The sequence below is a fragment of the Mustelus asterias genome, chromosome 1 (genome assembly GCF_964213995.1).
Source record: "Mustelus asterias chromosome 1, sMusAst1.hap1.1, whole genome shotgun sequence".
NCBI classification, from domain to species: Eukaryota; Metazoa; Chordata; class Chondrichthyes; order Carcharhiniformes; family Triakidae; genus Mustelus; species Mustelus asterias.
Window position 1 is genome coordinate 196,654,837 of NC_135801.1, and position 21,795 is coordinate 196,676,631.

Here is a 21,795-nt window from a genome sequence, read left to right on the forward strand (position 1 = left end):
TAAAGTTGCCAAAAAAGTAGTAAGCCTGAGGATTAGGAGCATTTTCAAATTCAGCAAAGGACCCAGAAACTGATAAAGAAAGGAAGAATAAAATATGAAAGTAAACTAGGAAGAACCATGAAGCAAACTGGAAAAGACTAGAGCAGGTTTGAGCAACCTTCTCACGTGGGGATGGGGAACACATTCCCATTTGTTTCTCATTCACAGGGCCAATCAGCAAATTTTGCAAAAATAAGGTTGAGCACAACATGAACCTAAACCGTTAAAAAGCAGCACCGAGAAAAGGACCAATTGACTCAGCTAAAATAAAGCAATGTCAAAGTTTTAAATCTACTGCCTCTCAACCTATACCTGTGACCTCTTGCTCAATTATAAAAAGAGTAATTAATAAAAACGATCAGCGTGTGAAAGGGTCAGTGTGTGTGTGAAAGGGTCAGTGTGTGTGAAAGGGTCAGAGTGTGTGTGAAAGGGTCAGAGTGTGTGTGAAAGGGTCAGAGTGTGTGTGAAAGGGTCAGAGTGTGTGTGAAAGGGTCAGAGTGTGTGTGAAAGGGTCAGAGTGTGTGTGAAAGGGTCAGTGTGTGTGTGAAAGGGTCAGTGTGTGTGTGAAAGGGTCAGTGTGTGTGAAAGGGTCAGTGTGTGTGTGTGAAAGGGTCAGTGTGTGTGTGTGTGAAAGGGTCAGAGTGTGTGTGTGAAAGGGCCAGAGTGTGTGTGTGAAAGGGCCAGAGTGTGTGTGTGAAAGGGTCAGAGTGTGTGTGTGAAAGGGTCAGAGTGTGTGTGTGAAAGGGTCAGAGTGTGTGTGTGAAAGGGTCAGAGTGTGTGTGTGAAAGGGTCAGAGTGTGTGTGTGAAAGGGTCAGAGTGTGTGTGTGAAAGGGTCAGAGTGTGTGTGTGAAAGGGTCAGGGTGTGTGTGTGTGTGAAAGGGTCAGAGTGTGTGTGTGTGTGAAAGGGTCAGTGTGTGTGTGTGTGTGAAAGGGTCAGTGTGCGTGTGTGAAAGGGTCAGTGTGCGTGAGTGAAAGGGTCAGTGTGCGTGAGTGAAAGGGTCAGTGCGTGTGTGAAAGGGTCAGTGCGTGTGTGAAAGGGTCAGTGTGTGTGAAAGGGTCAGTGTGTGTGAAAGGGTCAGTGTGTGTGTGAAAGGGTCAGTGTGTGTGTGAAAGGGTCAGTGTGTGTGTGTGAAAGGGTCAGTGTGTGTGTGTGAAAGGGTCAGTGTGTGTGTGTGAAAGGGTCAGTGTGTGTGTGTGAAAGGGTCAGTGTGTGTGTGTGAAAGGGTCAGTGTGTGTGTGTGAAAGGGTCAGTGTGTGTGTGTGAAAGGGTCCGTGTGTGTGTGTGAAAGGGTCAGTGTGTGTGTGTGCGTGAGGAAGGGTCAGTGTGTGTGTGTGCGTGAGGAAGGGTCAGTGTGTGTGTGTGCGTGAGGAAGGGTCAGTGTGTGTGTGTGAAAGGGTCAGTGTGTGTGTGTGTGTGAAAGGGTCAGTGTGTGTGTGTGTGTGTGAAAGGGTCAGTGTGTGTGTGTGAAAGGGTCAGTGTGTGTGTGTGTGTGAAAGGGTCAGTGTGTGTGTGTGAAAGGGTCAGTGTGTGTGTGTGTGTGAAAGGGTCAGTGTGTGTGTGTGTGTGTGAAAGGGTCAGTGTGTGTGTGAAAGGGTCAGTGTGTGTGTGTGAAAGGGTCAGTGTGTGTGTGTGAAAGGGTCAGTGTGTGTGTGTGAAAGGGTCAGTGTGTGTGCGGAAGGGTCAGTGTGTGTGTGTGTGTGAAAGGGTCAGTGTGTGTGCGGAAGGGTCAGTGTGTGTGCGGAAGGGTCAGTGTGTGTGTGTGTGTGTGTGTGTGAAAGGGTCAGTGTGTGTGCGGAAGGGTCAGTGTGTGTGCGGAAGGGTCAGTGTGTGTGCGGAAGGGTCAGTGTGTGTGCGGAAGGGTCAGTGTGTGTGTGTGAAAGGGTCAGTGTGTGTGTGCGAAAGGGTCAGTGTGTGTGTGAAAGGGTCAGTGTGTGTGTGAAAGGGTCAGTGTGTGAAAGGGTCAGTGTGTGTGTGTGAAAGGGTCAGTGTGTGTGTGTGTGAAAGGGTCAATGTGTGTGTGTGAAAGGGTCAGTGTGTGTGTGTGAAAGGGTCAGTGTGTGTGTGTGTGAAAGGGTCAGTGTGTGTGTGTGTGTGTGAAAGGGTCAGTGTGTGTGTGTGAAAGGGTCAGTGTGTGTGTGTGTGAAAGGGTCAGTGTGTGTGTGTGTGAAAGGGTCAGTGTGTGTGAAAGGGTCAGTGTGTGTGCGGAAGGGTCAGTGTGTGTGCGGAAGGGTCAGTGTGTGTGCGGAAGGGTCAGTGTGTGTGCGGAAGGGTCAGTGTGTGTGCGGAAGGGTCAGTGTGTGTGCGGAAGGGTCAGTGTGTGTGCGGAAGGGTCAGTGTGTGTGTGCGGAAGGGTCAGTGTGTGTGTGTGAAAGGGTCAGTGTGTGTGTGCGAAAGGGTCAGTGTGTGTGTGAAAGGGTCAGTGTGTGTGTGAAAGGGTCAGTGTGTGAAAGGGTCAGTGTGTGTGTGTGAAAGGGTCAGTGTGTGTGTGTGTGAAAGGGTCAATGTGTGTGTGTGAAAGGGTCAGTGTGTGTGTGTGAAAGGGTCAGTGTGTGTGTGTGTGAAAGGGTCAGTGTGTGTGTGTGTGTGTGAAAGGGTCAGTGTGTGTGTGTGAAAGGGTCAGTGTGTGTGTGTGTGAAAGGGTCAGTGTGTGTGTGTGAAAGGGTCAGTGTGTGTGAAAGGGTCAGTGTGTGTGTGTGTGTGAAAGGGTCAGTGTGTGTGTGTGTGTGAAAGGGTCAGTGTGTGTGTGTGTGAAAGGGTCAGTGTGTGTGTGAAAGGGTCAGTGTGTGTGAAAGGGTCAGTGTGTGTGAAAGGGTCAGTGTGTGTGTGTGTGAAAGGGTCAGTGTGTGTGTGTGTGAAAGGGTCAGTGTGTGTGTGTGAAAGGGTCAGTGTGTGTGTGTGAAAGGGTCAGTGTGTGTGTGTGTGAAACGGTCAGTGTGTGTGTGTGTGTGAAAAGGTCAGTGTCTGTGTGAAAGGGTCTGTGTGTGTGTGTGAAAGGGTCAGTGTGTGTGAAAGGGTCAGTGTGTGTCTGTGAAAGGGTCAGTGTGTGAAAGGGTCAGTGTGTGTGTGTGTGAAAGGGTCAGTGTGTGTGTGTGTGAAAGGGTCAGTGTGTGTGTGTGAAAGGGTCAGTGTGTGTGTGTGAAAGGGTCAGTGTGTGTGAAAGGGTCAGTGTGTGTGAAAGGGTCAGTGTGTGTGTGAGAAAGGGTCAGTGTGTGTGTGTGTGAAAGGGTCAGTGTGTGTGAAAGGGTCAGTGTGTGTGAAAGGGTCAGTGTGTGTGTAAGGGTCGGTGTGTGTGAAAGGGTCAGTGTGTGTGAAAGGGTCAGTGTGTGTGAAAGGGTCAGTGTGTGTGTGTGAAAGGGTCAGTGTGTGTGTGTGAAAGGGTCAGTGTGTGTGTGAGAAAGGGTCAGTGTGTGAAAGGGTCAGTGTGTGTGAAAGGGTCAGTGTGTGTGTGAAAGGGTCAGTGTGTGTGTGAAAGGGTCAGTGTGTGTGTGAAAGGGTCAGTGTGTGTGTGTGAAAGGGTCAGTGTGTGTGTGTGAAAGGGTCAGTGTGTGAAAGGGTCAGTGTGTATGTGTGTGAAAGGGTCAGTGTGTGTGAAAGGGTCAGTGTGTGTGAAAGGGTCAGTGTATGTGTGAAAGGGTCAGTGTGTGTGTGAAAGGGTCAGTGTGTGTGTGAAAGGGTCAGTGTGTGTGTGAAAGGGTCAGTGTGTGTGTGTGTGAAAGGGTCAGTGTGTGTGTGTGAAAGGGTCAGTGTGTGTGTGTGAAAGGGTCAGTGTGTGTGTGAAAGGGTCAGTGTGTGTGTGAAAGGGTCAGTGTGTGTGTGTGAAAGGGTCAGTGTGTGTGTGTGAAAGGGTCAGTGTGTGTGTGTGAAAGGGTCAGTGTGTGTGTGTGAAAGGGTCAGAGTGTGTGTGTGAAAGGGTCAGTGTGTGTGTGTGAAAGGGTCAGTGTGTGTGTGTGAAAGGGTCAGTGTGTGTGTGTGAAAGGGTCAGTGTGTGAAAGGGTCAGTGTGTGTGTGTGTGAAAGAGTCAGTGTGTGTGTGTGAAAGGGTCAGTGTGTGTGTGTGAAAGGGTCAGTGTGTGTGTGTGAAAGGGTCAGTGTGTGTGTGAAAGGGTCAGTGTGTGTGTGAAAGGGTCAGTGTGTGTGTGTGAAAGGGTCAGTGTGTGTGTGAAAGGGTCAGTGTGTGTGTGTGTGAAATGGTCAGTGTGTGTGAAAGGGTCAGTGTGTGTGTGTGTGTGAAAGGGTCAGTGTGTGTGTGTGAAAGGGTCAGTGTGTGTGTGTGTGTGAAAGGGTCAGTGTGTGTGTGTGAAAGGGTCAGTGTGTGTGTGTGTGAGAAAGGGTCAGTGTGTGTGAAAGGTTCAGTGTGTGTGTGTGTGTGAAAGGGTCAGTGTGTGTGTGTGAAAGGGTCAGTGTGTGTGTGTGTGAAAGGGTCAGTGTGTGTGTGTGTGTGTGAAAGGGTCAGTGTGTGTGTGTGTGTGTGAAAGGGTCAGTGTGTGTGTGAAAGGGTCAGTGTGTGTGTGTGAAAGGGTCAGTGTGTGTGTGTGAAAGGGTCAGTGTGTGTGTGTGAAAGGGTCAGTGTGTGTGCGGAAGGGTCAGTGTGTGTGTGTGTGTGTGTGTGAAAGGGTCAGTGTGTGTGCGGAAGGGTCAGTGTGTGTGCGGAAGGGTCAGTGTGTGTGTGTGTGTGTGTGTGAAAGGGTCAGTGTGTGTGCGGAAGGGTCAGTGTGTGTGCGGAAGGGTCAGTGTGTGTGCGGAAGGGTCAGTGTGTGTGCGGAAGGGTCAGTGTGTGTGGGGAAGGGTCAGTGTGTGTGCGGAAGGGTCAGTGTGTGTGCGGAAGGGTCAGTGTGTGTGCGGAAGGGTCAGTGTGTGTGCGGAAGGGTCAGTGTGTGTGCGGAAGGGTCAGTGTGTGTGCGGAAGGGTCAGTGTGTGTGCGGAAGGGTCAGTGTGTGTGTGTGAAAGGGTCAGTGTGTGTGTGCGAAAGGGTCAGTGTGTGTGTGAAAGGGTCAGTGTGTGTGTGAAAGGGTCAGTGTGTGAAAGGGTCAGTGTGTGTGTGTGAAAGGGTCAGTGTGTGTGTGTGTGAAAGGGTCAATGTGTGTGTGTGAAAGGGTCAGTGTGTGTGTGTGAAAGGGTCAGTGTGTGTGTATGTGAAAGGGTCAGTGTGTGTGTGTGTGTGTGTGAAAGGGTCAGTGTGTGTGTGTGAAAGGGTCAGTGTGTGTGTGTGTGAAAGGGTCAGTGTGTGTGTGTGAAAGGGTCAGTGTGTGTGAAAGGGTCAGTGTGTGTGTGTGTGTGAAAGGGTCAGTGTGTGTGTGTGTGTGAAAGGGTCAGTGTGTGTGTGTGTGAAAGGGTCAGTGTGTGTGTGAAAGGGTCAGTGTGTGTGAAAGGGTCAGTGTGTGTGAAAGGGTCAGTGTGTGTGTGTGTGAAAGGGTCAGTGTGTGTGTGTGAAAGGGTCAGTGTGTGTGTGTGAAAGGGTCAGTGTGTGTGTGTGTGAAACGGTCAGTGTGTGTGTGTGTGTGTGAAAAGGTCAGTGTCTGTGTGAAAAGGTCAGTGTGTGTGTGAAAGGGTCTGTGTGTGTGTGTGAAAGGGTCAGTGTGTGTGAAAGGGTCAGTGTGTGTCTGTGAAAGGGTCAGTGTGTGAAAGGGTCAGTGTGTGTGTGTGTGAAAGGGTCAGTGTGTGTGTGTGTGAAAGGGTCAGTGTGTGTGTGTGAAAGGGTCAGTGTGTGTGTGTGAAAGGGTCAGTGTGTGTGAAAGGGTCAGTGTGTGTGAAAGGGTCAGTGTGTGTGTGAGAAAGGGTCAGTGTGTGTGTGTGTGAAAGGGTCAGTGTGTGTGAAAGGGTCAGTGTGTGTGAAAGGGTCGGTGTGTGTGTAAGGGTCGGTGTGTGTGAAAGGGTCAGTGTGTGTGAAAGGGTCAGTGTGTGTGAAAGGGTCAGTGTGTGTGTGTGAAAGGGTCAGTGTGTGTGTGTGAAAGGGTCAGTGTGTGTGTGAGAAAGGGTCAGTGTGTGAAAGGGTCAGTGTGTGTGAAAGGGTCAGTGTGTGTGTGAAAGGGTCAGTGTGTGTGTGAAAGGGTCAGTGTGTGTGTGAAAGGGTCAGTGTGTGTGTGTGAAAGGGTCAGTGTGTGTGTGTGAAAGGGTCAGTGTGTGAAAGGGTCAGTGTGTATGTGTGTGAAAGGGTCAGTGTGTGTGAAAGGGTCAGTGTATGTGTGAAAGGGTCAGTGTGTGTGTGAAAGGGTCAGTGTGTGTGTGAAAGGGTCAGTGTGTGTGTGAAAGGGTCAGTGTGTGTGTGAAAGGGTCAGTGTGTGTGTGTGTGAAAGGGTCAGTGTGTGTGTGTGAAAGGGTCAGTGTGTGTGTGTGTGAAAGGGTCAGTGTGTGTATGAAAGGGTCAGTGTGTGTGTGAAAGGGTCAGTGTGTGTGTGTGAAAGGGTCAGTGTGTGTGTGTGAAAGGGTCAGTGTGTGTGTGTGAAAGGGTCAGTGTGTGTGTGTGTGAAAGGGTCAGTGTGTGTGTGTGAAAGGGTCAGTGTGTGAAAGGGTCAGTGTGTGTGTGTGTGAAAGAGTCAGTGTGTGTGTGTGAAAGGGTCAGTGTGTGTGTGTGAAAGGGTCAGTGTGTGTGTGTGAAAGGGTCAGTGTGTGTGTGAAAGGGTCAGTGTGTGTGTGAAAGGGTCAGTGTGTGTGTGAAAGGGTCAGTGTGTGTGTGAAAGGGTCAGTGTGTGTGTGTGTGAAATGGTCAGTGTGTGTGAAATGGTCAGTGTGTGTGAAAGGGTCAGTGTGTGTGTGTGTGTGAAAGGGTCAGTGTGTGTGTGTGAAAGGGTCAGTGTGTGTGTGTGTGTGAAAGGGTCAGTGTGTGTGTGTGAAAGGGTCAGTGTGTGTGTGTGTGAGAAAGGGTCAGTGTGTGTGAAAGGTTCAGTGTGTGTGTGAAAGGGTCAGTGTGTGTGTGTGTGTGAAAGGGTCAGTGTGTGTGAAAGGGTCAGTGTGTGTGAAAGGTTCAGTGTGTGTGTGTGAAAGGGTCAGTTTGCGTGTGAAAGGGTCAGTTTGCGTGTGAAAGGGTCAGTGTGTGTGTGTGAAAGGGTCAGTGTGTGTGTGAAAGGGTCAGTGTGTGTGTGTGAAAGGGTCAGTGTGTGTGTGTGAAAGGGTCAGTGTGTGTGTGTGTGAAAGGGTCAGTGTGTGTGTGTGTGAAAGGGTCAGTGTGTGTGTGAAAGGGTCAGTGTGTGTGTGAAAGGGTCAGTGTGTGTGTGAAAGGGTCAGTGTGTGTGTGAAAGGGTCAGTGTGTGTGTGTGAAAGGGTCAGTGTGTGTGTGTGAAAGGGTCAGTGTGTGTGTAAAAGGGTCAGTGTGTGTGTGTGAAAGGGTCAGTGTGTGTGTGTGAAAGGGTCAGAGTGTGTGTGTGAAAGGGTCAGTGTGTGTGCCAGGCTCACCCTCAGTCTCAGGGTGCTCAGTCTCTCACCCTCGTCCACTGTCTATGCATGTTGGTGCATGGGACATGGTTGTCACTGGCTGGCCAGCATTTGTTGCCCATCCCTAGTTACCCTTGAAACTGAGTGGCTTCAGAGGACAGTTGAGAGTCAACCACATTGCTGTGGATGTGGAGTCACATGTAGGTCAGACCAGGTAAGGACGGCAGATTTCCTTCCCTGAAGGACATCAGTGAACCAGATGGGTTTTTCCGACAATCGACAGTGGTTTCATGGTCATCAGTAGATTCTTAATTCATGATATCTTTTATTGAATTCAAATTCCACCACCTGCCACGGAGGGATTCATCAGAACTTAAGCGTAAGAACGTAAGCATTAGGAGCAGGAGTAGGCCATCTGGTCTCTTGAGCCTGCTCCGCCATTCAATAAGATCATGGCTGATTTGAACCTGGGTCCCCGGAACATTAGTTGAGTTTCTGGATTAATAGTCTGGTGATAATAACACTGGGCCATCGCCTCCCTCGTGAATGGGCCTATGATCATTTCAGCCCTGAAAGGTACCCAGCCTATCCTAGATTACACTGGAATCTCAAAGGTTTGACCAAAGACTGGCAGATCGTATCAAACAGCACGTCCCTTCCTCTGTTTGCAATGGGCAAGGGTCAGACTGTACCCAGCCAGTCCGTGCTGGCAAAACTCAAACGCCAGTGCCCAACAGTAGATGTGACTCTGCAATTGGACAACAATAAATCCTGTGTGCAATGCTGACGGTGGTTGTCCATCTGGCTGGCAGTGTGGCAGGTTTGTGTGTACTGGCAGCTACATACGACTACACAGGGTCCTGTTCTTTGCAGGTGGAAAGAACATGTACATACATTGCGACTATTCCAGCTAAACAAAATAAGTGACAGCCATTCATTGGCTTATTCCTCAGGGCAATGCTTTGAACAATCAGAGTCAAGATGCCTGGTTTAAATTTTCCGACCATGCTCGGCATTTCTCTGTCAGTCACCATTGATGCATTCTCCATGGCAACACCTCGTACAATCATGGAATCCCTACAGTGCAGAAGGAGGCTGTTCGGCCCATCGAGTCTGCACCGACCACAATCCCACCCAGGCCCTATCCCCATAACCCCATGCATTTACCCTAGCGAGTCCCCCAGACACTCAGGGTCAATTTAGCATGGCCAATTCACCTAACCCGCACATCTTTGGACCGTGGGAGGAAACCAGAGCACCCGGAGGAAACCCACACAGACACGGGGAGAATGTGGAAATTCCACACACACAGTGACTGAGGCCGGGTCCCTGACACTGTGAGGCAGCAGTGCTGTGCCACTGTGTCGCCTAATCAAACCTCTACCAATCAGCATTCTCTTAGACAGTTTAAAGTTGTAGTTTCCCCTGACATTGGTATTCTTGTGATTTTCCTGATACCATTTTAATTGTAATCATTTTAGGTTCCATTGTCTCATTAGACCCTTTCTGGTCTGTATGTTGTGTCTTCCGTTGTGGAGAGACTCAAAATATTAGTCTGATGTCTCTGCTATTTCCTTATTCCTCATTATAATTTCACCTGTCTCAACCTCTAAGGGACCCGCTGATATCTGCTGGAGTTTCGAAGAGTAAGAGGGGACTTTATTGAAACATGCAAGATCCTGAGGGGGTATTGACAATGTGGACATGAAAAGGGAGGTTCCTCTTGTGGGAGAACATAGAACCAAGGTCACTGCTTAAAAATAAGGGTCGTTCATTTCAGACACCCTCAGAGGGGTGGAGGTCTTTGGAACCCTCCTCCTGAAAGATAATGGGAGCAGATTCTTTGAATATTTTAAGGCAAATCATGATAGATTCTTCTTCAGCAAGGGGAGGTGAAAGGTTATTGAGGGTTTGCAGAGTTGAAGCTACAATCAGGTCAGCCACAATTTTATTGAATGGCAGAGCAGGCTCAAGGACTCGAATGGCCTACTCTTAATTCGTATGTTGACTCATGTTTTTGCATGAAAGCTCAGTTTACACAGTTACTCCTTATAAAACAACCCTATGACTCTCTCCATAATTCTGGTTATTTTCTGTGTTTTTTTCTACAAGTTTTGAGAGCACAAGTACATTAAAGGAAATACTTGTAGTTCAGTTCAGAACAAAACGTGTGGCAACCGATTGAGATCTATCCAGTAATGAAAGTATTCAATGGCTAGACGTGGAGAAAATATTACCCCTTGCGGAGGAGGGAAGAACTAGGGACCATAAATATAAGATAGTAACTAATAAAATCAATAGAAGATTCAGAGAAATGTCTTTTCGCAGAGAGTGGTAAAACTTTGGAAAACCCTACCAAAGGGAGGTAAATAGCTTGGATGCCTTTCAGGGGAAGGTAAATAAGCACATCAGGGAGAAACAAATAGAAGGATATGCAGATGGGGTGAGATGAAATAAAATGAGAGGATGTTCTTGTGGAATTATCGAATTCCTACAGTGCAGAAGGAGGCCATTCGGCCCATTGAGTCTGCACCAACCCTCCAAAAAGCATTGTACCCAGGTCCACACTTCTGCCCTGTAACCCTGTGCATTTACCACTGCCAAACCACCCAACCTGCAGATCTTTGGACTGTGGGAGGAAACCGGAGCACCCGGAGAAAACCCACGCAGGCAAGGGGAGAATGTGCAAACTCCACACAGACAGTGACTCAAGCTGGGAATCAAACCTGGGTCCCTGGTGCTGCGAGGCAGCAGTGCTAACCACTGTGCCACCGTGCCACACTATATGTTGGACATAACCATGTGCGTGGACCTGTTGGCCAGTTAACCTGTTTCTGTGCAGTGGAAGTGACGGATATCAGAAGGACGTATTTTACACAGAGGGTCGTGGGGGCCTGGAATGCGCTGCCAGGCAAGGTGGTGGAGGCGGACACACTGGGAACGTTTAAGACTTATCTAGATAGCCACATGAATGGAGTGGGAATGGAGGGATACAAAAGAATGGTCTAGTTTGGACCAGGGAGCGGCACGGGCTTGGAGGGCCGAAGGGCCTGTTCCTGTGCTGTATTGTTCTTTGTTCTTTATATGCTGTGCTCTCTGTTTTCTCCATAGGAACATGAGTCTGAGCTTCAGCTGCAGGCAGCAGCAGAGACCGGGGGATTGACTTCAGTGTCTGTGCCTCGGCTGCTGCTTACTGCTGCAGAGCACCAGCCGAGTCTTGAGGAGTTCCCCACCATGGAGGAAGGGCCGATCACTGTGAACGAAGAATCGACGAGTACCCAGGGGGACTTTGGAAAACACCAGCCCAGACAAGTGTTTGGTAAGTGACCTGAAGATGCGAAAATCATGGGCATTGAGCACTCAGATCCCCGCTGAATGAAAGGATCACTGCTATGATGGAGTTAGAATTCACCCTTGCTTTAAATGATGTTTTTCCTAGAACTTTTAAACTGAATAAATAAAGGGGGAAGAATGCAGGTATTGCAGTTCAGGAGGACTGTGAAATATTTAGTGGGATTAAAGTCAGTGTTGTGATCCCCGTGGTAACTAACGAGTCATCGCTGTATGCTTTACAGCTGGGGCTCTAATTCAGAGCATGATGAGAAAAATGGTCAAACTGATATGCGAGCTTCAAGACATGCCTGGACATGCCTCAGGAATATAGAAGTAAGCAGTTCTGACTACAGAATTACAGAGTCAGGTTAATTATAGAATAAGCAACAAAGGAGGAGATTATGTCTCACAACTAACACAAGAAGAGGTTATCGCCAGATGAGATCATGCCTTAACAAGAGGCCAGACGGTGATAGCCATATCTGTGACCAATGGTCCGCAGCTAGAGGTTGACTCAAGTTATTTTACAGGCCTAAGAGAAAGGGTATAAAAGGGACTGGCGATTCAATGAATCGTCAGTGATAACTGTGGACTAACCTCCGCGAAGAAGATCCCTAAGCTACAAGCAAGAGAATGACCTTTGTATGGAAGTGGCCTGGCCAGCTACCTCAGAACGGGTAAGAACAGTTTCTCTTGGGTGATTTGGTTATCTACTAGTGTCAGCACATAGATCTTTAAGGGTAGCCTTAATAATGCGATTCTATAAAGCATGATTATATTAGTTGTCTGTGTTTTTGAGCTTCTGCGTAGACTCTATCCACAAATCTAGTAATAAAGTTGAAATTGTGACAAATTTCGCTTGTGTCTCTGGCTGTTTGTTTGGCCACGGAACAGGGATTCAACAGTGAACAAAATCAAAAGAACCAAATTTACTGAATGACTCCAACGAGAAACCCATGAACAAGAATTCACTTTCTATAACTTAGTTTAATAATCAAACCAAAGTCACCATGAACTAAACATAAATGAATAGACCGAGCATGGCTAATGTATATTGTGAGATACATTATATAATAAATAGCAGACACAATAAAGATCTGATGGTTTTTTTGAGATGGGGCACTCACTATATGCTGCACCCATTTCAGAACTCATTGAAGCTCTGATCTTCCTCCAGTAAAATTTCAGAGTCTTTTCAGAGAGCTAGAGAGTGGTGAATCTGTGGAACTCTTTGCCACAGAAGGCTGTGGAACCCAGGTCATCGAGTGTCTTTAAGACAGAGATGGATAGGTTCTTGATTAATAAGGGGATCAAAGGTTACAGGGAAAAGGCAGGAGAATGGGGATGAGAAAAATATCAGCCGTGATTGAATGGGGGAGCTGACTCGATGGGCCGAGTGGCCTAATTCTGCTCCTACGTCTTATGGCCTTTTCTTCAAGGATTTAGCCACCGATTCTCACCTACCAGTATAATCTCCCAACGGTGCACTTGTCAAGATCCTTATTCGCTGTGGTGGTGTGGATTCGCCAGTATCACCTTTACCCAGACAAACCCTCGGGATTAATCATATAGCCAGTTCTGATCAAGCAGTCCCTTTGAAATAACTGAAACAGCAGCAGCGGCTTTTCATTTGCCGGCTCCTGGATCCAGTCTCCATGTTGTTCTTTTTCAGCTGTGCTGCACTCCCTCCCCTCAGCCTGCACTGCACTGCACTGCTGGGCAATCTGAGCTCAGATAGCTCGCTTGGTTTCAGCCAGTTCAGTTCCGGTAAGGGCCTCACTCAAAAAGTACAAGCTTTGAAACCATGGTCAGAGAATGGCAGCATCAAGGAGTTGGGCAGCTTTGAAAGTGGATAGCTCTTCAAGCTCAGTTGAAATGCATCCCAGGCTGCTAAGAGAAACAAGGGAGAAGATCTCAGAGGCTTTGGGCGTCATGTTCCAATCCTCTCTGGCTACAGAGGACTGGCAGACTGCTAACATTATTAACGCTTTGCTTTGACAAAGGGTCATCTGGACTCGAAACGTCAGCTCTTTTCTCTCCTTACAGATGCTGCCAGACCTGCTGAGATTTTGCAGCATCTTCTCTTTTGGTTGCTAACATTGTATATTGTTTCAAAAGGGAGAAAAATTCGGACCGCTCAATTAAAAGCTTCTTGGCCTAGGCTTGGTGACAGGAAAATTGCTGCGATAAATTCTGAGGGACAGTATTCATCCTCATTTAGAAACAGGGTTTAATCAAGGACAGTCAGTGTGAATTTAAGAGGATGTTGTGTCTGCTGAATGATTGGACTTTTTGAACAGGTACAAGGAGGACAGTATGTTTGAGTTGTCGAGGTGGAATTTAACAAGTCTTTTGACCAGGTTCTATGTGGCAGACTGGTCAAAAAGTTAAAAACACGTGGGATCCAAGGCAAAATAGCAACGTTGAACCCAAAGTTGGTTTAGCGGCAGAGGATAAAAGGTAATGGTTGATGTGTGTTTGTGTTTGTGTGGAAGGCTGTTTCCAGTGAGGTTCTACAGAGCTGGCTCCCTCGCTATTCGAGGTATATGTCAGTGATTTGAACTTGAATGCAGCAGGGTATGATTAAGGAATTTGCAGATGATACAAAAGTTGACCGTGTGGTTGATGGGCAGACTGCAGGAAGATAGGCTGGTCAGGTGGGCAGAAAATGGAACTCTCTCTGGCCAGGTATGAGATGATGCATTTGGGGACGAGAAACAAGACAAGAGAATAGTAAATAGTAGGATCGTGAGCTATATGGGGACCTAGGAATGCATCCCTGAAGGCAGCAGGACAGGTAGATAAGGTGGTTAAGGAGGCATCGGGGGAACTTCCCTTCACTCGCACTGAGACACGGAGGTTTTGCTGGAACTGAATAAAGCATTGCAACACTAAAGCAAAATGCTGTGGATCCTCAAACTCCGGAATGAAACCTGAAAATGTTGGAGACACTGAGCAGCTCTGCTGGCACTTGTGAAGCGAGAAAAGCAGAGTTAACCCTTCAAATCATCATCGGAACAAAATAAAAGCAAATCACTGCGGATGCTGGAATCTGAAACCAAAAGAGGAAATGCTGGAAAATCTCAGCCGGTCTGGCAGCGTCTGTAAGGAGAGAAAAGAGTTGACGTTTTGAGTCCTGATGACCCTTTCTCAAAGCTTTGTCAGAACAATATATACACTTCCCACTCCCACCCAAAGCAACGTGACCTTCCCAGGGGGAGGGGAAAACCCCAGGCTGATTTGGGGGAACATATCTGAGGAATTGCTCTCTGGTCGCCTCAGACAATCGAAATGAGTTCAAGAAGCCACTCTGGCTCTTGTCATCTTTCCCTTGAAGAAATTACAAGTGTGAAAGGACTGATTTAACCTGGGGTTACATCTGGGGTATAGAACATAGAAAAAATACAGCACAAACAGGCCCTTCGGCCCACAAGTTGCGCCGGTCATGTCCCTACCTACCTAGGCATATATATAGGCTTACCTATAACCCTCAATCCTATTCAGTCCCATGTACTCATCCAGAAGTACCTGAACTTGTGTGCCAGTTTTTGCTGCCACCTTTATGCAGGATGATATATCTGTGTTTAATCCTTTCAGTAGAGAGTGCTGACGGGATTGTTGCTCTTCCAACAGAGTTGCAGGCGAGTGGGTTGTCTCCAATACTCCCACTCTTAGCCTCCTACTCCACGCAGAATCAGGAGGAGGAAAACTTTTCCAACATGTTCTTTGATCGCTCTCCGGTGGAGTTCGCCCCTCTGAGGTAAGACCTGTGCTCTGTATCCCTCTGTCCATCAAAGTAAAGAACCTGATTCTTAACCAAGCTGAGCGGCAAGGTGACCGGAGATTCAATGTCTGAGGGGCGGCACGGTAGCACAGTGGTTAGCACTGCTGCTTCACAGCTCCAGGGACCTGGGTTCGATTCCCGGCTTGGGTCACTGTCTGTGTGGAGTTTGCACATCCTCCCCATGTCTGCGTGGGTTTCCTCCGGGTGCTCCGGTTTCCTCCCACAGTCCAAAAATGTGCGGGTTAGGTTGATTGGCCAGACTAAAAATTGCCCTTAGTGTCCTGAGATGCATGGATTAAATATATAGGGATATGGGGATAGGGCCTGGGTGGTATTGTGGTCAGTGCAGACTCGATGGGCCGAACGGCCTCTTTCTGTACTGTAGGGTTTCTATGAAAAGAGGGGAGACTAAAACTAGAGGGCATAGGTTTACGGTGAGAGGGGAGAGATGCAAAAGAGTCCAGAGGTTTAACCTAGAATGACATTTCCTGAAAGAATGCTAACTCAATCAGCCCGAGCTAAGCAGAACAAACCCCCCCCACCCCCCTGAGATTGTTCAAGGGGTTAGCACTGCAACCTCACAGCGTCAGGGACCTGGGTTCAATTCTGGCCTCGGGTTACTGTCTGTGTGGAGTCTGCACGTTGTCCCCATGTCTATGTGGGTTTCCTCCGGGTGCTCCGGTTTCCTCCCACAGTCCAAAGATGTGCGGGTTACGTTGATTGGTCATACTAAATTGACCCTAGTGTCGAGGGATTAGCAGGGTAAATATGTGGGGTTACGGGAATGGGGATTGTGGTCGGTGGGCTGAATAGCCGCCTTCTGTACTGTCGGGATACTATGATTTTATTCTATGATATATTTCAGGGGGACCCCTGACCTATCTGGAGTATCGTGCGTGGGACACACAAGAGCCTTCCAAGTCAACAACTTGCGGCAGGCAGTCACTTTGGAGATGTCCTCGGACCGTGCGAGAGGCAGCCTCTCCCTGTCACAGCACCCACTTGGGGACACCAGCAGCGCATGCTCCCTGTCGCAGTATTCCCTGACACCTCCCAGCCCAAAGTGGTCAGAGGGCACAGAAGATGAGGACTTTGCTCAGGCAGAGAAATATATCCGTGACCAGTGCTTCATGGAGCTTCCCAGCGTGCTGCCATGCACCAAGAGTGATGGATCCCAGCCTCGTTCAGGCGGAGTGCACACTGTTTCTGGACATGAGTTGACTCTGGTGGGGGAGCTGCCCACACCACCATTGCTGGAGGAGGAGGAGGTTGGATTGCTCAACAGCTCAGGCCTTACATCCAGTTCCAGGAGTGAGACTGAAACCAGTAGGCCTCTCGGTGATCACCAGAGGAGCAGCTCGCTGGGGGCAGGGGACACACATGGCAAGACGGGAAAGGAGTGGGAGCCGAGCGCCTGTGACCCCCAACCTGCTCCGGAGCCCAGGTGGACTCTGCTTTCCCAGCAATCGTCTGACCCTGAGCTCTTTGTGCTGCATAAGCAATCCGACCTGACTGACCCCAGGATTTCCTTTCCCAAACCTCCCGGAAACGGGAATACGAGTTCAGCAGATCCAGGGAGACCAGAGATTTCTGACGCTGTGGTCCAATCACAGGAGCGGCAAGCGAGCATCTCCAGTCAGATATCCCAATTGGAATGTCCAAGACCCTCCTCTTCCGATTCACCTGCAACCTCCATCAATGGTCTCACCTCAGGAACTGGGTTGGTGACTGTGAGCATCGAGCCTGCCATCTCAAACTGCGGAAAGGGCGATAAGATCGTGGCGGTTCTGTCCCCCGGGTGTGGTGACAGTAAGGATGATGGGACAGAGCTGGGGCAGAAAGACAGCGAGCTTTCTCCCGCAGAGTGTCCACCAAGCTTCGCCAATTCCTCGCTCCTCACCTCTTTAGCTGATCCCGTCTGTCAGTCTACACCAGCCCTTCCCTCCAATTTACCAGCCAGGGCCCCTGCTCAGAGCAGCCAGGGAAAGCGGGTGGCAAATCGCCTCATTGAGCGCCAGGCTCCTGCGACTGGCACCTCCAAGTTCCTGCTGGCACCCTCGTTTGGAAAGCCGACTTTGAGCAGCGCCAGTGAAGAGGCTGCCTCCTGCACCAGCTGGGCCTCTCCCGCTACCCTGCAGTCCATGCCTCCCCTGAGCTACGTGGAGAAAGTTGGGGCGTGGGACCTGCACCGTTGCCCAGGTAACAAGCCCAGCTTTGACAGCCTGGTGCTGCATGGTCTGAGAGGAGTTTCGCCCCGACAGCGGGCGTACAGCGCCATTGCCGACTCTCTAAATCACATCCTGTCACGGGTTAACGGAGGTCAGATATCCAACTCTCTGCCACGGAGAAGCATTGCAGCGAATTTCGGAACTGCTCCCCGGCAGAGTGAGCAGCAGCAGCCGGTCCAGAGTGACGGCCAACCATCAGGCAGTGCAGACACAGCTGTACCAAGGGGTGACTCGCAGCCAGGTGCCAGGGGAAGAAGCTTTGATGAAGACTCTCTCCACAAATCTGACCCTCCTCGTTCCTGCCTGAATGAGGAGCGAGGTAGCGGGGTTCGCTCACTGGAGTCCGTCAGTGCTCTGGGCAAGTGTCCCTCATCCTGCCACAGCGGAGCTGGCCCATTGAGGCAAGAGGACCCTCCGGTTACCAAGCTGGCTGATAGGAGGATAAACATCGATTCTGCACAGATCCCAAGAGGGCCTGAGCACCGTGCCATCTCCCCTGGTCCCTGCTGTAGCAGTACCGACGTCCACCCTGACCAATTCGATGTTGCCTCCCCCGAGGATGAGGCCAACCTGCCAGGCAGCTCGCAGGACACCAGCCAGGTGGGCGAACAGACGCTGACTGTGTCAGGCCACTCGCTGACCAGCCTGGAAGTGGACAACTACATTCCCATCTGGACACCCTCGCGTCTCACCCCAGACCCCAACCAGTTCAATATGGAAGACAGAATACCGGTGAGTACCTCAGCAAAGTGGCTCTCAGCTCTGCAACTTCCTGAGCACAACCCAACGAACTGCCTCCTGTGTGTAACACAGTCTGAGGGAATCGAACCCGGGTCCCTGGCACTGTGAGGCAGCAGTGCTAACCACCGTGCCACCTTGCCAGCCCAATCAAAGTGAAGGACCCCAATCAAAGGACGGAGGCTTTAGCAGAGCATAAATGCCAGCATAGACTGAGTGAGCCAGATTGTGTGTTTCTGCGTTGGATATCTTGTGTAATTCTGTTTGATCAAACACAGTGCATTGTGCTCTCTCAGTTTATCTCTGTCAATACAGTACAATCATCTCTCAGGTTAGTAATGATAAACTATTCCCATCAAGCTCTCTTTAAGTGCCACAAAACACAGATGATGCCAGGTGGCACATTACTACATGGTTTAGCCATTGTGTCTGCACTATAGTTCCTGCAACCACCTCCGGATGCTTGCTGCCCGACTCAAAGCCAAGCCTATCCATCCAAACAGGCAGCCTGAAGCTCCACTGACCCACATCCTGCCTCTCCTGGCGAGCCGATAAAGTTAAAATCCTTCTCTCTGCCTTACGTTCGCCTTCCTCACAACTTAACTTCCCATTTAGCCTTTGCATCATGGGTTAGTGGCACCCAGACTCCTCACCTGAACCGTTAATATGGATTGCAAATAGTTAACACTTACAGTACCCCAATAATTACGACTTGGCAACCCAAAGATGTTCCAACTCCCCCTACTCCCTGTTTTCTGTCATGTCAGTATACCACCCCCAGTCCCCTGAGCTCCTCCAGCTGGTAGGACCATGTTCATCATGTGTTGTGGAGCTCAGTTTCACAGATAAAGACATTCTCAGCAGGGTGCGTGCTGAGCGGCAGAAGAGATAAATAATGAGGGAGAATAACCTGTAGCAGGGCTGCAGTCAGAGTCTGTGGTACCATATCGCAGAGGACACAGAGGGGAGAAGAAGCCTTTGGGAGGTGGGGACTGCGTTTAGTTAACTGCAACTTCTAACACGATGTTTTTTACAATTCCCAGATCTATCTTCAGAATCTGGGAATTAACCAGTCACCAGGGAGCATATTAGGGTCGAAAGGGCCATTAAAACAGCTGGATTTAACCCCAGTGGAGTTGAAAAGGCTGAGACACGTCGTTACAGAAACAAGAAAAGGATTTCAGGATGCAGACGGTAAGACCTGGTGCGTGGCGTTAGGTAACGGTGACTAAATCCAGTGGGGAGTGAGGTTGGAGTTTGTGTGTTGAGTGAGGAATGAGGTTGGATTGTGCGTGAGGAGCGAGGTTGGAGTGTGCGTGAGGAGCGAGGTTGGAGTGTGCGTGTTGAGTGAGGTTGGAGTGTGCGTGTTGAGTGAGGTTGGAGTGTGTGTGTTGAGTGAGGTTGGAGTGTGTGTGTTGAGTGAGGTTGGAGTGTGTGTGTTGAGTGAGGTTGGAGTGTGTGTGTTGAGTGAGGTTGGAGTGTGTGTGTTGAGTGAGGTTGGAGTGTGTGTGTTGAGTGAGGTTGGAGTGTGTGTGTTGAATGAGGTTGGAGTGTGTGTGTTGAGTGAGGTTGGAGTGTGTGTGTTGAGTGAGGTTGGAGTGTGTGTGTTGAGTGAGGTTGGAGTGTGTGTGTTGAGTGAGGTTGGAGTGTGTGTGTTGAGTGAGGTTGGAGTGTGTGTGTTGAGTGAGGTTGGAGTGTGTGTGTTGAGTGAGGTTGGAGTGTGTGTGTTGAGTGAGGTTGGAGTGTGTGTGTTGAGTGAGGTTGGAGTGTGTGTGTTGAGTGAGGTTGGAGTGTGTGTGTTGAGTGAGGTTGGAGTGTGTGTGTTGAGTGAGGTTGGAGTGTGTGTGTTGAGTGAGGTTGGAGTGTGTGTGTTGAGTGAGGTTGGAGTGTGTGTGTTGAGTGAGGTTGGAGTGTGTGTGTTGAGTGAGGTTGGAGTGTGTGTGTTGAGTGAGGTTGGAGTGTGTGTGTTGAGTGAGGTTGGAGTGTGTGTGTTGAGTGAGGTTGGAGTGTGTGTGTTGAGTGAGGTTGGAGTGTGTGTGTTGAGTGAGGTTGGAGTGTGTGTGTTGAGTGAGGTTGGAGTGTGTGTGTTGAGTGAGGTTGGAGTGTGTGTGTTGAGTGAGGTTGGAGTGTGTGTGTTGAGTGAGGTTGGAGTGTGCGTGTTGAGTGAGGTTGGAGTGTGCGTGTTGAGTGAGGTTGGAGTGTGCGTGTTGAGTGAGGTTGGAGTGCGTGTTGAGTGAGGTTGGAGTGTGCGTGTTGAGTGAGGTTGGAGTGTGCGTGTTGAGTGAGGTTGGAGTGTGCGTGTTGAGTGAGGTTGGAGTGTGCGTGTTGAGTGAGGTTGGAGTGTGCGTGTTGAGTGAGGTTGGAGTGTGCGGGTTGAGTGAGGTTGGAGTGTGCGGGTTGAGTGAGGTTGGAGTGTGCGGGTTGAGTGAGGTTGGAGTGTGCGGGTTGAGTGAGGTTGGAGTGTGCGGGTTGAGTGAGGTTGGAGTGTGCGGGTTGAGTGAGGTTGGAGTGTGCGGGTTGAGTGAGGTTGGAGTGTGCGGGTTGAGTGAGGTTGGAGTGTGCGGGTTGAGTGAGGTTGGAGTGTGCGGGTTGAGTGAGGTTGGAGTGTGCGGGTTGAGTGAGGTTGGAGTGTGCGGGTTGAGTGAGGTTGGAGTGTGCGGGTTGAGTGAGGTTGGAGTGTGCGGGTTGAGTGAGGTTGGAGTGTGCGGGTTGAGTGAGGTTGGAGTGTGCGGGTTGAGTGAGGTTGGAGTGTGCGGGTTGAGTGAGGTTGGAGTGTGCGGGTTGAGTGAGGTTGGAGTGTGCGGGTTGAGTGAGGTTGGAGTGTGCGGGTTGAGTGAGGTTGGAGTGTGCGGGTTGAGTGAGGTTGGAGTGTGCGTGTTGAGTGAGGTTGGAGTGTGCGTGTTGAGTGAGGTTGGAGTGTGCGTGTTGAGTGAGGTTGGAGTGTGCGTGTTGAGTGAGGTTGGAGTGTGCGTGTTGAGTGAGGTTGGAGTGTGCGTGTTGAGTGAGGTTGGAGTGTGCGTGTTGAGTGAGGTTGGAGTGTGCGTGTTGAGCGAGGTTGGAGTGTGCGTGTTGAGCGAGGTTGGAGTGTGCGTGTTGAGCGAGGTTGGAGTGTGCGTGTTGAGCGAGGTTGGAGTGTGCGTGTTGAGCGAGGTTGGAGTGTGCGTGTTGAGCGAGGTTGGAGTGTGCGTGTTGAGCGAGGTTGGAGTGTGCGTGTTGAGCGAGGTTGGAGTGTGCGTGTTGAGCGAGGTTGGAGTGTGCGTGTTGAGCGAGGTTGGAGTGTGCGTGTTGAGCGAGGTTGGAGTGTGCGTGTTGAGCGAGGTTGGAGTGTGCGTGTTGAGCGAGGTTGGAGTGTGCGTGTTGAGCGAGGTTGGAGTGTGCGTGTTGAGCGAGGTTGGAGTGTGCGTGTTGAGCGAGGTTGGAGTGTGCGTGTTGAGCGAGGTTGGAGTGTGCGTGTTGAGCGAGGTTGGAGTGTGCGTGTTGAGCGAGGTTGGAGTGTGCGTGTTGAGCGAGGTTGGAGTGTGCGTGTTGAGCGAGGTTGGAGTGTGCGTGTTGAGCGAGGTTGGAGTGTGCGTGTTGAGCGAGGTTGGAGTGTGCGTGTTGAGCGAGGTTGGAGTGTGCGTGTTGAGCGAGGTTGGAGTGTGCGTGTTGAGCGAGGTTGGAGTGTGCGTGTTGAGCGAGGTTGGAGTGTGCGTGTTGAGCGAGGTTGGAGTGTGCGTGTTGAGCGAGGTTGGAGTGTGCGTGTTGAGCGAGGTTGGAGTGTGCGTGTTGAGCGAGGTTGGAGTGTGCGTGTTGAGCGAGGTTGGAGTGTGCGTGTTGAGCGAGGTTGGAGTGTGCGTGTTGAGCGAGGTTGGAGTGTGCGTGTTGAGCGAGGTTGGAGTGTGCGTGTTGAGCGAGGTTGGAGTGTGCGTGTTGAGCGAGGTTGGAGTGTGCGTGTTGAGCGAGGTTGGAGTGTGCGTGTTGAGCGAGGTTGGAGTGTGCGTGTTGAGCGAGGTTGGAGTGTGCGTGTTGAGCGAGGTTGGAGTGTGCGTGTTGAGCGAGGTTGGAGTGTGCGTGTTGAGCGAGGTTGGAGTGTGCGGGCGGAGCGAGGTTGGAGTGTGCGGGCGGAGCGAGGTTGGAGTGTGCGGGCGGAGCGAGGTTGGAGTGTGCGGGCGGAGCGAGGTTGGAGTGTGCGGGCGGAGCGAGGTTGGAGTGTGCGGGCGGAGCGAGGTTGGAGTGTGCGGGCGGAGCGAGGTTGGAGTGTGCGTGTGGAGCGAGGTTGGAGTGCGCGGGCGGAGCGAGGTTGGAGTGCGCGTGTGGAGCGAGGT

General features: G+C 50.3%; 1 protein-coding gene across 1 annotated transcript in view; it reads left to right on the plus strand.

Annotated features, from left to right (window-relative positions):
• The window catches only part of alms1 (ALMS1 centrosome and basal body associated protein), a 115,062-nt gene that overhangs the window by 28,889 nt on the left and 64,378 nt on the right, over window positions 1-21,795 (plus strand). The window contains exons 4-7 of the mRNA XM_078200048.1: window positions 10,520-10,727; window positions 14,375-14,501; window positions 15,391-17,485; window positions 18,535-18,685. Coding sequence (XP_078056174.1) covers window positions 10,520-10,727; window positions 14,375-14,501; window positions 15,391-17,485; window positions 18,535-18,685 — 2,581 coding nt within the window. The remainder of the gene's footprint in view (window positions 1-10,519; window positions 10,728-14,374; window positions 14,502-15,390; window positions 17,486-18,534; window positions 18,686-21,795) is intronic.